At 33.6% G+C, this 18,318-nt stretch overlaps 2 protein-coding genes across 2 annotated transcripts; both read right to left on the reverse strand.

Moving 5' to 3' along the window:
* Window positions 1–3,065: 3,065 nt before the first annotated feature.
* LOC140175584 (uncharacterized) lies at window positions 3,066–7,010 on the reverse strand. The gene is made up of 5 exons (XM_072204099.1): window positions 5,642–7,010; window positions 5,069–5,230; window positions 3,705–4,195; window positions 3,436–3,587; window positions 3,066–3,237 (listed from the first exon to the last, which is right to left on the reverse strand). The coding sequence occupies exons 1-5, from the start codon at window positions 7,008–7,010 to the stop codon at window positions 3,066–3,068; spliced, it is 2,346 nt and encodes a 781-aa protein (XP_072060200.1).
* Window positions 7,011–8,336: 1,326 nt separating this feature from the next.
* LOC112715181 (uncharacterized) lies at window positions 8,337–9,210 on the reverse strand. Its single transcript, XM_025766950.3, has one exon. The coding sequence runs from the start codon at window positions 9,201–9,203 to the stop codon at window positions 8,511–8,513; it is 693 nt and encodes a 230-aa protein (XP_025622735.2). The 5' UTR covers window positions 9,204–9,210; the 3' UTR covers window positions 8,337–8,510.
* Window positions 9,211–18,318: the final 9,108 nt, after the last annotated feature.

An 18,318-nucleotide genomic window follows, 5' to 3' on the forward strand; every position in this document is an offset into this window, starting at 1 on the left:
GCTATGAATTTTTGTTTTTTCCTATTGGATTCTTAAGAGTGAATTCTTCAAAAATATTTAAACTAAATGTTAAACACTATTCTAGGTCTTTACAAAAATGTCATTGTCTTTTCACAATTAAAATAATATCTTTTTTACAAAAAAAAAAACAATGATATTTTGTTGTTTTATTATTAAAAAAATATTTTTATTACAAAACGTCAATAATATTTTATACTATCATTATAATAATATAAAATATTAAAATAATTAAATATTTTCGTAGTTTATATTAAAATTATCTATATGCAAAAATTTTAGCCAACAAACTATCGATCAATATATATAAGTGATTAATAAATTTAAAATTTTAAAAATATAACTATTTTAATTTAATTAAGTTGATTTTATTATGTTGTAAAACATATTTATTACAATTCTTTTTTTGTCTCTAACAAATTAGACCTCAAAATATTAATCCTTTATAAAAAAAAAATTCACAGATGAATAGTCAAAAAAATTAATTAACATACAAAAATGTTAACAAAACCAGAAAATTATTCATGCAGTCAAGCACATCTAAAAACTAAGTCCTAGAAAAAAAAACGAATGAGAGAAAAGAATGGGGAGTGTAGCACATTCAAAATGATTAATATGAAATCAGAAAATTCACGTACATCTCAAAGTCATGAACGAAATTAAGGGGGCAAAAAAATTAAAAACAGTGAAGAAAAAGAAGAGTGTGAATTCTTTATTTTGTTTTGAAAGTGAGTTGAATACTTAAATGTGATGAGAATTTTGAGTATTATTAAAAAAATTAATTGAAAATTTTAAAAATAATAAGTGAAAGGAGTATCTAATAAATTTAAATGTTTATGATTTTAAATAGATGAGATCTTAAATTTAAATGCATATATTTATTTTACTGTAATTATTCCAATAATTATTAACGGAACAATACTTGAATAGTATTTGTTATCTAGTAGCACCTTAAAAAATTTATAATACTGATAGCATTTAATTGCTCTTGTTTGAGTCTATTGATTTACTTTTTTGCTATCGGCAATAAAAAAATATTTAGAAGATAATATAAAATGAGTTTAAATAGACTAAATTTATTTTATTTTTTAATTGTATCTTTTTTATTTTGTATTTTTTAATTATCATCAAAATAATTGAATAATATCAAATGTAATAAATATATAATAATAAATGTTTATATACATATAATTATAGATATTATATTAAATAAAATAACTTTAGATTATTATCTCCCTATTATTATTAGAGTATAAAATTCATATTATGCGTGAGTTTTTCGTTAATGTTTTAATAATTAATAAGTTAAAATAAGTGAAAATTAAAGTTAATTATTTAATATTCGGTTCAAAATTCACCAATAAAAGTTGGCGTGAATGAATGTATTCGGATCATCACCAATAAAAGTTGAATTTTTGGTAGAGATCTTTGCTTCTAAAATTGTTATCAGTTATCACAATAATTTGCTATAAACTAAGAGTTATTTGCTGCGTGTTTGGAATTTCCAAGGGTTTTTTTTTTCTCTCTATATATGGTAAGTCAAAGTGTGGAGTTTGGTGAAGTGATCGAATAATGATCGAAAATTTTCCTATATTGAAGATGAAGATTAAGCTCCTTATTATAGTAAAGTTTCAAGATTAGATGCATGCATACATGGAGAGGTTGATAAATGAATTCATATTGCTTGTCAACAGCGACATTTTACCTTACAACAACATTTAAATGATAGGTAATATAAGTAACAAATATAAGACAGATGAGGTAGTTTAGAAGTGCATTTCATATTATATTTCGATCCTGCCACATATATCCCTTTTCTCCATATTTAGTTCCTCCCATCCCAGGCATTGATCTCGCAACGGCCCTCCAGCATGTCCTCATACCGCGTCCGTCACCACAGCTGCACATCACACGCCTTTTTTTGTCCTCTCTGAGAAGTAATATAAATGGTTAGATATTAGGACATTATAAAAAAATTTTTCTTAGACATTATATACGAATTTTCATTTAAAATGGACCCTACTACTTCATTTCTTCTTTTCTGAAGTCTAAATTGATAGATAGTTTCGACCTCGCATCTAAATTATCAGTACAACGAACAATGTCATTGTTGTCGCTCATATGAAAACTAAAGTAATTACTGAATATTGGTTTGGAGAAAAAGCTGAAGAAAGCGATCGGGATAGTGGACAATGTGGTCATAGAGATAATAGGACAGAGGAGGAGGGAGATGGCGATAACGACGACGAGTCTTAACAAATCAGATTTGCTGTCTAGATTCATGGGATCCATCGAAGACGAAAAGTACTTGGGAGACATGGTTATTAATTTTCTGAGTATGAATTAGTTAAAAACAAGTTGAAAATTTTTCTTCTTGTGAATATTAAAGTTATAGAGTGTGCATTGCATAGCTTGAAGTTACAGTGTTAGATTGTTAGTGTTATGCGAGATATAATAGAAATTGGGAGAGAACAGTATTGTTTCTGAACAGAAGAGGTCAGGGACTATTTTATCCCATGTTAAAGTTGTCAGGGACTATTTTGTCTTTTATTAGAGTTGACGGAACAAATGACCTAAGTGACTGACGGAATTAATTGTTAGGGACCAATCAAGTAATTAATTTTAGTTAGAAACTAAAGTGTTTGGTCCGAAATTTTTTGAAAACCAAAATAAATAAATATTCTAATAATAATTATTGAATCCAAGAACAGCGAAAAAATAACCGGAATGAATTCAATCATCTGTGTGTGTGTGTGTGAGACTAACATCCCTCCTCAAGTTGGAGCATACAAATTGTATGTTCCTAACTTGGACATAAGAAAGTGAAATTGAGGCAAATGGAGAGCTTTAGTTAGAATATCAGCTAGTTGATGTTTAGTAAGTACATGAATCAATCTGATGGTGCCAGCTTCAATCTTCTCACGGATGAAGTGGCAGTCAATTTCAACATGTTTGGATCTCTCATGAAAGGTGGGGTTCGATGCCAATTGAAGAGCAGAGATGTTTTCACAAAATAACTTGGCCGAATCGACTTGGACTCGAAAATACTAAAGTAAGCCAATTAACCAAATAACCTCACAGCTAGCATGAGCCATGGACCTATATTTAGCTTCGGCGGAGCTTCTGGAAACTACTGTCTGCTTCTTGTTCTTCCAAGTAATGAGAGAGTCACCTAGAAAGGCACAGTAGCTTGTAGTTGATCGCCTTGTGTCGAGGTAACTACCCCAATCAGCATCAGAATATATGGACAGGGTGAGTTGGGAAGCAGCTGAAAACAGAATCCCTTAACCTGGTGCATTCTTAAGGTACCTTAATACTTGGTGAGCATCTTGTAAATAAGGCATCCGCAGATCAAACATGAATTAGGCCAGTTTAGTGACAACAAAGGTGATGTCTAGCCGGGAGATAGTGAGGTACATTAGGCGACCAATGAGCCTCCTATACGCAGAAGCATCAGGGATCAGGTCACCTTCTTTAACTCTTAATTTGAGATTGGCATCCATAAGAACTGTTGCCGGCTTGCAGTCTAAGAGGTTGGTGTCGTCAAGCAAAGAGAGTGTATACTTGCGCTGTGTGAGTGAAATTTCTTAAGAAGATTTGGTGAGTTCCAGGCCTAAAAAGAATTTCAAGTCCCCTAATATTTTGAGTTTAAAAATGGATTGCAACTTTAATTGAACTTTGGTCACCATATCAAGATTAGATCCCGCAATTATGATGTTGTCTACGTATACTAATAGAAAAGTTTCAGAATCACCAGAACCTGTTGAGAACAAGGAATAGTCACTCTTGCATTGAGTGAAACCATTTTGCTTAAAAGTTGAGCAGAATTTGTGGAACCATTGTCTCGAAGCCTGTCGGAGCCCATAAAGTGACTTTGTAAGCGTACATACAAGGCCTTTCTTGCGTTTGGGATGCCCCATTAGAACTTCCATATATACCTCTTCATCCAAATCCCCATTGAGAAACGCATTGTTAATGTCCAATTGGATTAAATGCCATTTACGCACTGCTGCAATGCCTAACAGAACTCGTACAGTGGTGACTTTAGCCACAGGGCTAAAGGTATCTTTAAAATCGATTCCTGCTTGCTGTGTGTATCCCTTGACTACTAACCTTGCTTTGTACCTTTCTAAACTGCCATCAGCTTTTAGTTTGGCCTTGTAAACCCATCTACATCCTATGGCAATTTTGGTGTGTAGTAAAGGAACCAATTTTCAAATGTTGTTAGCTTCCAAAGCTTCAAGTTCTTCTTTCATTGTAGTCCTTCATTTCTCATGTTTAACTGCTTGATAGTAAAATCATGGTTCAGATATAAGATTGGCTTGGTAAATGAAATTATGATAAGTGTGGCTCAATCTATGGTTGCTGATGAAGTTTTGAAATTGGGTAAGGAGATTTAATATGACAAATGTAGTCATGAAGGTAGGAAGGAGTACATTTAGTCCTGGTCGATCTTCTAGGTTGGATGGAAGTAAAAGGTGTGATTGTTTTCTATAAGAGGGAGAATTTAGGATTGATTATTGGTTGTGGTTGATGGTTGAGGTATCTCATGTACGGTTGGAATCATTAGAACATTAGGCAACGGTTCAGAATCTAATGTTGGATTGGGGAGGACAAAGTCAAAGAAGATGTCATTGTTGAGTTGAGTATGAGGGCTTTGAGCAAAAGGCATGGTGTCCCCATGAAATATCACATCCCTTGATATGAAGAATTATTTGGTTCGTAGATTGTAAAGTTTATAACCTTTGTAGCCAAGTGGATAACCCAAGAACACGGCTGGATCTGATCTAGGGTCAAACTTTGATCTAGAACTGGTAATGGTATTGGTGGCAGCATAGGCAGGTCATCCAAAAATCTTCATTGCCTTGTAGTTTGGGGACTTTTCAAATAACAACTCAAATGGAGATTTCATCTTGAGGAGTGGACTCGATGTTTTGTTGATTAGAAAGGCTGTAGTGGACCCACATTCTCCCCAAAAGGTAATTGAAACTTGTGATTGGAAATATAAAGCTCGGGCAACGTTGAGTAGGTGTTGGTGTTTTTTTTCTACCACCGCATTTTGTTGTGGTCGGTATGGATAGAAGAATTGATGTAACACTCTTTTTCTGCAGAAAATCAGTTACTGCCAACTCCTTTGCATTATCGGACCTGAAGCATTTGATCTTCTTGCTAAATTGAGTTTCTATCATTGCAGAAAATGCTTTTATACAACCTGCAGTTTCAGATTTATGTTGTAACAAGTATAACCAGCAAAATCTTGTAGCATCATCAACTAAGCTTAAGAAATATCTCTTTCCATTATATGTAGAAACATGATATGGTCCCCAAACACAATGTACAAGGTCAAAAGAATTTGGTGACAAATTATTATTTGATTCAAAAGAAAGCTTTCTAAACTTTGCAAGAGGACATATGTGACAACCTACAGAGTTAGACTCTTCTAGAAAATTTATTTGTGACAAATTGAAAGAAGAAGTTACATGTTTGGTGATTTTATTTGAAGCGTGACCCAGTCGTGCATGCCAAAGCTTGGAATTACACAAATTGATAGAGTGCGATTCGAATTTCAATTGATTAGAGGGAGTTGTTGCTCTGAGGATGTAGAGTCCCTCATGCAGCTCACCCTTCCCAATCTTCTTTAACATCTTGGTGTCCTGGATTGTAAAATTAGATGAGCTAATAGTGATGTCAAGAGTAGTGTTTGAAAGGAAGGCCGAGACAGACAAAAGGTTGACACAAAAATCAGGTACATATAATACATTTTTCAATGTGATATTTGAACTAACAACTACTATTCCTATGAAATTAGCTTGAAACTGTTCATTGTTTGGAAGAGAAATTGAATAGTTTTGGGAGGTGTGAATAGTTTGAAAGAGAGACAAATCATATGCAATATGGATTGTGGCACCACTATCTAGAATCCAATCTTGTTTTGATAATGTTGAACTTGTAAGTAAGGCATTGAGAACGATACCTGCTAGTGTGACTACCTGTGTAGTTGCATTTGAAGTGATTTCTTGAAGCTTTTGACTATTAAGTAACTGCATCAGTTGCTGCACCTGAGATGCATTTAAGGTCAAATTTGAAGATGAATCTTGAGGTAATTGAGACTCTCCTCCAATGACATTGTGGGCTGCTTGCTTCAGACCATGCATGGATGGACTTCTGCCTCTATTATAGTTAGATGGAAAACCATGAAGCTTGAAGTGCTTATCAATTGTGTGACTGAGAATACCACAATGAGAACAGAGAGGCATGTCCTTTTTCGCATTTCCTCTTCCTCTTCCAGACTGTGGAGGCACATGTTGATTTCTTGCAAAGAAAGCGAGTTGAGTTGGGGGTGAGGGAGCGCCAATCGGCTTGTGCTTTTCTTCTTGGACCACTAGGGATAGGACCTTGTTGATTGATGGTAGAGGCTCAATCAATAGAATCTGTCCTCGAATTTGAGCATAGGAATCATCTAAGTCCATTAGGAAACAGTGTACGTACTCGTTTTGGAGAAAAGCTTGCATCGGCCGCGAATCAGCACAATTGCAAGGGATTGGACGATATGAGTTGAGTTCTTCCCAAAGAACTTTTATTTTTGTGAAGTATTGTGAAACCGTCATCGAACCTTGACACAAGTTCACTAAGTCTTGCTTGAGTTCGAAAATTCTTGGACTATTGCCATGTTGAAACCTTTCTTTGAGATTATTCCACAACTCTTCAGCAGAATCAGTATAAACCAGGGATGTTGCAATTTCTTTGGACACTGAATTAAGAATCCAAGTGCTAACTATGTCATTCACACATTGCCAAGTCTCGAATTGCTCGGCATCAAGTTCAGGATCTGGACGCGATACCGAACCATTGATGAATCCAAGCTTACGCTTAGTGTTGAGGGCCTTTTTCATGGTTCTGCTCCATGAGTTATAATTCTCTTCGGTGAGTTGTTGAGTAACCAGAGTGAGTCCTGGTTGGTCCGTAGAGGACAAGAAAAATAGATCTGCCATGGATAAACTTATTCTTGAGTAAAGAATGGTCTCTCACACTCGATCTCGTGATCGGAACCTTAACTTCTTCAAATAATGAAGTTTGATATGGAAAAATTAGGCTTTCATCTGATCTATTGGGAGAGTTTTGAGTGTGAGAAAGAAAAGAAATGGAAGAAGAAGAGAAAGAATTAGAGAAAATGAAGAAAAATGAAAGAAAATTGAAGGAGGAAAAAAGCGGAAGGTGAGAGAAAAATGATAGCGTCTGATACCATATTGAATCCAAGAACAGCGAAAATAATTGGAATGAATTCAATCTTCTATTATTATACTGTATATGTAATATATATATATATATATATAAGGGTGTGATTGCTGGTGTATTTGCTAGTCTAGACAATACTATAATACAAGAGATTTTATTCACTTGTGAACTATATAAATAACAATTTGACACTAACAATAATGATGGAAAAAAAAGAAAAAAATTTAAATAGAAAAATAAAAAAAAAGAAAAAGATGCATATCCTATCATAATTTTATTGGACTTTATTCCGTACAAAATTTGGTTGCTTAGTATTTTTAATTATCTTTATAGATTTTGACACAAATCATAATAACCTGTTAAAAAAAGTTTTGTTTTATCTACAGCTGTCCTAGCAATTACATTGTTCTTTTTTAGCTGTCTTTTGTGTGCTTTTAGGTTTGATTTAAGTTTTAATTAGATAGAATTATTTTTTTGGAGAATTAAATTAAAAATATTACAATTATTCATAAATTTTGAAAAGATTGGTAGGTAAAAGCCAAATTTCTGTACCAAATGAATTGAAGGTGGGGATGATATGCAAAAGGTTATTATCGTATGAGCAATTGAATATTCATGTTTTGGTTTTGGTCTTTGAATAACACTTGGCCTCTTGTATCTTTCTTCTCTAGCAATGATATATAATGGATAACCTTTTTTCTTTTAGAACCCTTCCTTTCTTGATGATAGCGGTATTTAACAATAAAAATCAATCAATAATTATTTAATATAGATTTTAGATATGTAACTGTTGAATTTTTTTAACAAAAATATTATATATATAAAAAAAATCATCTATCAAATTAATTATTATATATTTGTGTACAAATAATACATATATTATTTAACTTATTTTTAATATATATTTTATATTTTAATATATATTCAATTCAAATGACTATTTAGTAGTTAATTTTTATTATATACGTAGCATAATTAATTTTTAATATACGAATATTTTTTATTAGCTGATAATTTATGTTGTTTTAAGAGCAAAACTAATATAGTAATATTAATTATTAAACTTTCCATAGACAGGGAAATTTAACATTTGTGACAGAATTCTATTAGTATTATTTTATACAAATAAAACAACAAATTCATGACTTCCAAAGAAAAAAGGCATCTGCCTCCGCAATAATATAAATTAAATAAAAACAAATACAGAAAAAAAAAAAAACTAGTGCACTATGCACCAATTGAATTTGAGTCCAAAATCAAAAAGCCTCCAAAGCCAACCCTAGTGCAAATACATCATAATCATCTGCACTAAACCATGCATTATGATCATGATCATGGCCATTTTTGCATCCACACTCATCCCAATTGAAATTGAAGCTCTTGTTATTATTCTCCTTCTCCTCTTCCCTCTTAGCCACTTGTATTTTAATCTCAACTTCAACTTCTGGTGCTTCTTCTTTGCATGGAACCATCTTCACCCACTCTTTGTACACCATGTTTGGTGATGATTCAAGAACTTCCTTCCATGGAATCTCACCTTTTCCCACAAGATTTGACCCCAAAATCTTCTTGCTTTGCCTCAACTCCAAAACAAGGCTTTCATGCTTGAGTCTGTCCAAGAATTCTTGGGGGCAAGAACAATCAAGAGTGAAGGACTCATTCCAAAAGGGAAAGGATTTGGAATGAACCTTCTTAGTGTTAAGTTGGATCCTTTTGTTGTTGTTCCCTGAAGGAAGATAGAATCTTGCAAATAAATTCCCCTTGGACTTTATGGAATCAACATTTTGGACTTGTATTATTCTTATTTCACATTTAAATAAGGAACAAAAATTTTTGGACATACCCATGTTAAGAAATTTAATGTGTGTGTGTTTTAAACTAGAAAATAGCCAGAGAATGAGGTTTACTTTGTTTGGATTGGATTTCAATTGTTGTGTGGATTTGGACATAGATGGGTATGACATGATACATATATATAGTGATTACATCAAATAATTAAAAACTTAAAGTAATTAGACAAAATAACTAAAAAGATGTTGGGGATGCCATTATTATGCCACCGATCTTATCTAAACACTTTAATTAGAGTAGTTATATAATTAATGACTGGCCAATATCTCAGTTGTGAATATAGTAACCAAGGACTAGGATCTTGAATCATGCATGTGATTTTGCCAAAGATTTTATTGTATTAAATAAAAGGCCCTTGAGAATCTCCAAAAGCTAGATTTGCCTCAACCCTCGAGTGACTCTTGCAAGTTGCGAGTTGGGACAATGGGACGGTACGGTAATATTATTATTGGGTTAGAATTTATTAGCACTCATATTACCATATCTTAATAATATATTCCACTTGTGTTTCAAAAGGTGCAACTGTGCAAGAGATCTATATAAAACAATGTTAATAAGTGTTCTAAAGAGATGAATAATAATGCTGGATTCCACTGCCGTCTAAAAAGGATGCTTCTAGGAAAGATACGATTATCCAGTAAGTTTAGTTATACATAGGTAGTAGTACAGATAGATAGCTTATATTGACCAAAAGAAACCAAAGAATTTAAAATAAAAGATATTATATGTACATAAAAATATTTTTTTTTCCCCAATGGTTGGTAAAATTCTCGACCCGAACCAGAAGAAAAAGTTAGCATTCCGTGCTAATAAAACCATAAATAAAAGTTCACAACAACTCAAAATCAAAAAATGACAAACAATAAAAAACACAAATTACCCTAAACACAAATTATTAAAGATTCCTATATTCTTATTAGCCACTATACCTAAGCAAAATACCACAAAAACATCAACGAAGTAATTTAATATCACTTATAAAAAAATTTTACTATGCAAGATCTCTTCTTTTAATGTGAGAAAAAAGCTCTTGAAAGATGCCACATTTACTACCTACAGTTCGCCGTTTTTCTCTTTTTTACTCTTGTTATGATAAAATCTCATTTGTCTTCTTGGTTTCAGCTAGTTTCTTTCTGAGATATGATAATGCTGCTTCATCATTGCTGCAGGTCAACTTCAATTGAGTTTCCGCTCTCCAAGTTTTGAAAACTTCATCTTCAGACTCTACCTCCTCATCTTCACTATTAAGGTCTTGCACTAAACTAACCTCTTTTTTCTTTCTGGTGAACACTCTTCTAGCTTCTCTTTTTGCTGATTTTTCTTTTACGGGTCTCTTCTTGTTTCTAGAGCCATTCACCATCGTTTTCTTATCTTTAACACGTTTATTAGCCACAATATATGCTCTCAATCTTCTTCTAGATCTCGCTAGATCTCGCTGATATGCATTTTCTTTTCTCTCTGTTTATAGTTTTAGAATATATATCCACCCTACTCTTTTTGACTTTGTTGTCATTACTTTATCTATTAGGGATGCTTCTAGGGTTAAGTACGATTTTGGTCCTTAAAGTATATGTCAAAAATTTTATTTGTTTCCAACCTTTTTTTGCATACAAAATCATCCTTAAGGTTCAGCTTAGTTTTAAAATCGTCATTTCTCTAATTTTTGGACAAAAATTACCCTTCCGCAATTTTACACACATTGACTCCCACTCTCTCAGATCCACCATTGTTGAAGGATAATCAAGTTCTCATACTCAGCAACCCCAATTTTCACAATTTCTCACATATACTCCAAAAATTCAAGAATCAGCAACACCAATTTTTCACACAAATGTCACAATTTTTTAAAGACCGAACTAGAAAAAAGAGAAGGATGAACAAAGAGAATCAACAAAAACAAGAACAAAACACTAACAGAGACTGAAGAAGAAAAAACAACAACAAATAACAACAAAAATCATCACCAAATACTCAAAAAATTATGTGATGAAAGGCTGAAGAATAGAACTTGAGTGAGTACGAATGGGGCTGACCATCGCAATGAGAAGAAGACGACTCAGACCACCGCGAGCATATGTGCCTGCCCACGTCATTACCGCGAGAGTCTGTGCCCACCCAAGTCGCTACTGCTTGCATCCGTGCCCGCCCGCATTGTTGCTGCCTGCATCTTTTCCCACCCGCGTCACTGCCGTTTGCGTGGCTGTTGCATGCTTCTCTTCCCGTCTGGTTCGCTGCCGCCAGCGTGTCTTTCCGCCCGCGTTGCTACCACCTGCGTCTTTATCCACCTGCATCTCTGCTCACCTACGTTGCTACTGCTAGTATCTTTATCTCTCTACCCTCCTTTCGTTGCAGTGAAGGAAGAAGATGATGGATTGGGATAAATTGGGAAAGAAGGGTATTTTTTGCCAAAAGGACGATTTTAAAATCAAGCTGAACCTTAGGGACGATTTTGTATGAAAAAAAAGTTAGGGACAAATAAAATTTTTGGCCTATACCTTAGGGACCAAAATCGTACTTAACCCATGCTTCTATTTATAATAGCTTCTTCAAAATTCGTTGGATATAGAGGGAAAATATAGACTCCTCATCATCCACTATATGAGCTGTAATATCCTGTTTCACTTTATTTTGGACCACTTTTTGACTTGGGCCACCAATCAAGTCCAATTCGGTTTCTTGTATCACTTCATCTGTATATTTGCCCTTCTCAAAGTATTTAGTTGAGATAGAACTATCAATACTATTTCTGAGTTCTAAATCTTGCATATCTAGAAGATTACCCCTATCATTCTCCATGATTTCACTCCAAGACAAAATTACTAACATATCATCAACTGCACCCACCTCATAAATAATGTTGTCCCCCTTTTTTCTCGCCACATCCTCATCTTTATTTCTTCCACATTTGTTGGTCTGACTATTCTTTATCTCCGCTTTGTTATTCACAGGTTTTCATAATCAAAACTATTTGCCCTTCTTCTAAACCTAACTCTCCTACTATTGTCATCATCAATCAAGGAATCGTCACATCTCTCTTTGACAAAAAATCTGGTATTTTGCTTTATATACTTTTAATTGAAGTATATCTTGTATTATCAGCTCCCATAAAGTTTTCACCATGACACTTATCGGATTGAAACTTTGATCTTGAAACAAGTTTTTGTCCCTTTTTATAACATATTTCTATACCTCTAGAATTTTACAAAAGTTTTTCTCACTCCATGCATGTATATAAAAAATAAGGCAAAACGCGCATATAAAGCAATTGGATAAACATTTTACACAATTCTACCAAAGAGGAAAACGTGACAAAGATATATTAGGAGGACGTTTCTATGTAGTTCGAATTAGACCAATTCGAATTAGACCAATCAATAGTAATTCAAATCACCTCACTTCGAATTAGACGTGAACATAGTAATTCGAATTGGTGCAACTCAAACTAGGCATGCATGAAAGCATCATAGTAATTCGAATAACCCTTATTCGAATTGCACACACGAACAAACCCATACTAGTTCAAATTGGAGTGAATCGAACTAGCACCCGATTTCTTGGCCCATAGTAATTCAAAGCATACTGATTCAAATTACTAACAAATTAGCAACCCATGGTATTTCAAATTGCCCCAATTCGAATTACAAGTATTTTGCCTATAAATAGCGTTCGAATTAACCTCATTCGAACCACTATTCCGAACCCATGCCCCACCAAATTCCAGAGAAAAGGACCCTGTACGACTCCAACAACGGCTTGAGCAGAATATTTAGTCGATGGGGGATAATCCGGACCGACTTTATCGTTTGGATGGAGTAGCCCATATAGCTGGTGTTATCAATGAAGAGGTTAGTGCGAACTTGTTCTTTTAAAATAGGAAGAATAAGTTATTTTTTTATATATTTGTACCTTTGGTTTGTTAGAATAGTAGTCGTTATATACCGTCACTAAGCTAGATAGAATTGCCATACAAGTGGTTTTGTTAGTGGTTTTGTTAGTGGTTTTATTAGTGGTTTTGATAGTGAATGATGTTAGTGGTTTTGTTAGTGGTTTTTTTAGTGAATGATGTTAGTGGTTTTGTTACTGGTTTTGATAGTGAATGATGTTAGGGATTTTGTTAGTAGTTTTGTTAGTGATTTTGTTAGTGGTATTGTTAGTGAATGATGTTAGTGATTTTTATTAGTGGATTTGTTAGTGGTTTTGTTAGTGAATAATGTTAGTGATTTTTATATTTTGGCACATTCTGTTTGCAGCCCCAGCGATGTATTTCGAGCATGCGACGACAGCAGGATATGCGTCTAGACGAGAGGTACGTTTCGTACTTGTAGATGGCCGGCTTATACCATCTTGCAAGGCTGAATGAGAGATGGTTCAGATTGGATGAGCCCTTGATCAGTGCGTTCATTGAGCGCTGGCGTCCGAAGACACACACATTTCATATGTCGTTCGAAGAGTGTACTATTACACTGCAGAACGTGGCGTACCAGTTAGGACTGTCGATCGATGAACATTATGTTAGTGGTTGCCTGAAAGATTTTCAAACGTATATCCAGAGTGGTCGGCCAGCTTGGGTGTGGTTCTAAGAGTTGCTTGGGTCTGGTTCCAGCTTGGTCGTCCTTCACGATCTCTAAGTACTAAGATCGGAATGCAATAGAATAACTTTTGAACCTGTTTCACGCCTTGCAGCCCAAGTTTTTGTATTATAGAATTCAACAAGTCATCGAATCTCGTCGTAGGTCTCATAAAAATACTCAGAGGATCTTTATCAGTGAACTTCATACCAGAGTGTGTTTTTCTCTTAATCGACCCTATATAATGTACCTACACTACAAAACTCTCCTCACTAGCCATTTTGTCTCACTCAAATGAACTCAATTCATGTTCACACCATATTTATACACGTCTGGGGCTTCCTAATTCGAAACAGCCAATTTCGAATTATATATGCATAATTCGAATCAGTTAGATTCGAACTGCCTTTCGATTTGCTCACCATATAATTCGAACCAGATTGATTCGAACTGCTCATTAGTAATTTGAATCAGGGTGATTCGAACTACCCATTGTATAATTCGAATCAGAGTGATTCGAACTGTCCCTTATAATTCAAATAGCATTTATTTGAATTACTACTGTTTCCAATTCGAGTTAGATTGATTCGAATTACATAGAGACATGCTTTTGGTTGATCCATGTCTCATTTTTCGGTTTGGTTGAATTATGTAATATCTCATCCGAACTGGCTTATAACTGCGATTTACCCTAAAAAATAATTATTAAATAATTATAATATATTGTATAAATATAATTATTTATTTTATTTTAATATATATTTTATATTTAAACATATATTTTACGTAAATAATTAATTTAATGGTTACTTTTTTATATATATGTAATATCATTCTTTAAAATAAAGACAATATAATTATTAAAAAGAAGAACAGATTCTTCCCTCCCTCTAGTGCAGGTACTTGTTTCTCATAATATAATAGATGTTAAAACAATTATTATTTTTATTTATAAAAATTTAAAATGTTATGAAATTTATTTATAAATGGATATAATTGGTTTATACTCATAAAATTATGATAAAAATATCCAAACATTCTATTTTCTCTAATAGATAAATTTGTAAATATTTTAAAATTTTATAGAATAAAAATAGCAATTTATAATTTGTTTTGTTCCATGTTATGTCACAAATCCTAAATTTTTAATGACAATAAAATCAAATATATAAATTATCTTACAAAATATCGAAATGTCATATTTACTTTTTTTTTTACTTAAAAAGATATAACCTATATTTATGGATCAATCTATCTCTTATATGTAATATTTACATTTACTGAATTATGATATTCAAGTTTTATATTTTATTGATGGATCTCAAATATTTTCTTATTATAAGTGATTATGAAATTTTAGATTTAAACTTTATTATTATTGAAAGTGTGATGAGAGTAGCTAGAGTGTGTGCAGATTAGAAAGAAGCAGAAAAGAGAAAGAGAGAAAATGATTTTAATGTAGTGAATGGCAAAACTCAATTAACTACAAGGCTCATTATGCCTTAACTTATATACAATTACAAATATAAGTGCTATTAGCTCTGCTAGCTCTAACTGATATGGTTAGGATAACATCCATACTCTCTATTGTACCATGCACATATATAACAGCCAATGACTATCTACTCTAACTACCTTGAGATAAATATCTACAATTAGAAATTGATCTAGCTTCCTAACTACCTAACGATTACTAGTTTTTGAGTCTCATCTCACAAGTTAGGTAACCCCTTTCCTTAAGTTAGGAGTACAAATATCTAGTAGTCCTAACTTATTTTAAAGTGTAAAAAATATTCTTGAAGCTAATACTTTTGTCAATAGATCAGCTACCTACTTATGAGTTTCTCCCGCACCTTGTTTCTTACTACATGATAATCAACCTCTATATATTTTATTCGCTCATGAAATACTGGATTGTGAGCAATATTAATGGCTGCTTGGCTGTAACAATAAATACTGATAGGTTTCTCGAGCTCTATGTCTAAATCCTTTTAAATCTTTATCCAAATTGCCTCTCTAGTAGTTGATGCCAGTGTTTGATATTCTGCCTCAGCAGAAGATCATGCCACTGTCATTTGCTTCTTATTTTTTCATGAGACAATTAATTTCCCAATGTAAAAATAATATGCATATGTGGACTTTTGTGAATCTAGGCATACTGTCCAATAAGAGTCACTGAACCCCGATACAAGTAGATCATAATTGGACAGGAAGAACACACCAGTTGCAAACACATTCTTGATGTATCACAGAACTCTATATGCTGCCTTGAGGTGCAGGTTAGTTAGTTTTTCAAGAAATTGGCTCAGCTTGTCAATGCCATAACTAATATCTGGTCTTGTGTTAGCTAAATAGAGAAGCTTACCAGTCAACTTTTGATACTCGCTATTGTCAGGCAACAAATCCCCCCATCTTTTGTCAACTTAGCACTCTAGTCCATGGGAGCGGAAGCTGGCTTGCACTCTTCAAGTCCTAAAATTTCAACATATCCAAGACATACTTGCATTAGTAAAGTGCAACACCTTTTTGCTTCGTGCCACCTCCATCTCTAAGAAAAATTTTAAGTTGCCAATGTCCTTGATGCGAAATTTCTCATGCAACAGGGCCTTGATCGAGTTGATTTCACTCATATCATTATCTACCAAAACAACATCATCTACATATATCAATAAAGCTGTGAAACCACTCATCTTTGATTTGGCAAACAAACTATGATCAGACTTTAATTGGGTATACCCATCTTCTAACAAAACTGACTTTAACTCGTTATTCTATTGCACACTCGCTTTCTTGAGACCATAGAGGGACTTTCTTAGCTTGCAAACATGATTGGGGATGCATCAAACCTAGGGAAAACTTGCATGTAAACTCCTTCATCTAATTCTCCATGAAGAAAAGTTGTGTTGCCATCAATTTATTTAAGAAAACAACCTTTAACCATAGCCAATGTAAGCACAATTCAAAGAGTGCTAAGTTATAAAACATGACTAACGGTGTTAAGATAATCAATACCATGAACCTGAGTAAACTCTTTTTGCAACTAACCTTGCCTTATATCGTTCAATGCTACCATCTAGGTTGTATTTGAGCTTAAACAGCCACTTACAGTCTATGGCTTTTTTGTCAGAAAGTAGAGCTTTGATCTCCCAAATCTGTAAGTACTGTTGCGTATTAAGTTCTTCTTTGATAGCATCCCTCTAACAACCATGAGCTACAGCTTTCTCATAGGACCTTGGCTCTTTATCAGTGGAGATGGCTAGTGAAAAGGCTCTATGATTTGTGAAAGTGCATTGTATGATATAAAATGTGTGACAAGATATTTGTTTGGTGACGTTGTAAAGATATTCATACACTAGAAATCTTGTAAGTATGTGGGTTGCCTTTGATTCCTTGTTGATCTTCTCAAGGAAATTGGTTGTGGTGTTGATTTAATAATAGTTGTGTTTATAGATGCATGAGGGGTGAAATTCTCATGTGTCTCATGATTGATGCAACGATCATTTGTGTGTAAGGTGCTTTATATACTAGAATCCAAAGAGACTTGTGGGGAGGGAGTTCAATCATGTGCAACAATATGTTGTTCATTGTGAAAATCATGCACATGTGTATCATAAATGAAGGCATGAGGAATTAGGCCTATTGTCACTTTTGATTTTCTTCACATTTTTATTAAATTGTGTTTTGGCAAAGTTGACAAAAGAGTTTAATAAATTTAAACCGTTGAATTATTTTTCATAAAATTCAGCCAAGTATATCTTGATTTGTGTCATCCACAATGCTCAAAAAATATTTGTGGCCAGCTGTAGAGGCAATTGATAATAGACATCATATATCCACATGTATTAATTTTAAGAATTGTGATGTAATTTTATTGCTTGCTGCAAAAGGCAACTTTCTTTGCTTTGCCAGGTGACAAGCATTGCACGGTAACATATCAGTAATGTCACAAAATGTGAAATTGTGAAACTTTTGTATTGATGTTAAACTATTTAATGATGGATGTCCTAATTTACAATGCCAAAGGCTTCTATCTTGAGTGTCTTGAATGGCCATTATACATGATTCAGATGTTGTGACCAGCAAGGGTTGTTTATCTAACAACCTCAGTTTTACCAATCATCCTTGAGGAGCTGCAGTCCTGTATCTCACATGAGTTTTCAGAGAAATTTATAGTGCAATGCAATATGGCCGTAAGTTTGGAGACCGAGATCAATTTGAATTTAAACGAAGGAATGTATAATGAATTTTTCAAAAGCAATTTTTCTGAAAAGACTATAGTTCCAATTATACAGCTAGTAATGCAAGAACCATTTGGCAATCTTACAATAATTAGATCTATTTGATGATAACTTTGAAAATCACCTAAGGAATATGATACGTGATCTGTTGCACCCATATTAATACCCAGGATATGCACTTTCTTGTTGAAATGGTTAAGGCTTCAACACTTATTTTAAAATGTAAAACATATAGCAAATTACCTTGATGAGGTGGTGACTGTTGTGAAGTCACAATTTGGATAGCACTGTGAATATTCCTTATCTCATGCGTGTGGAACAATATCGACAAAACTTGGAAATATTACTCTCCCAATTGCATATTGAGTTCTTCATTTGTATCCTCAGTGTCTGCTGTGGCCATGACG

The sequence above is a fragment of the Arachis hypogaea genome, chromosome 10, assembly GCF_003086295.3.
Source record: "Arachis hypogaea cultivar Tifrunner chromosome 10, arahy.Tifrunner.gnm2.J5K5, whole genome shotgun sequence".
In the NCBI taxonomy this organism is placed as follows: Eukaryota; Viridiplantae; Streptophyta; class Magnoliopsida; order Fabales; family Fabaceae; genus Arachis; species Arachis hypogaea.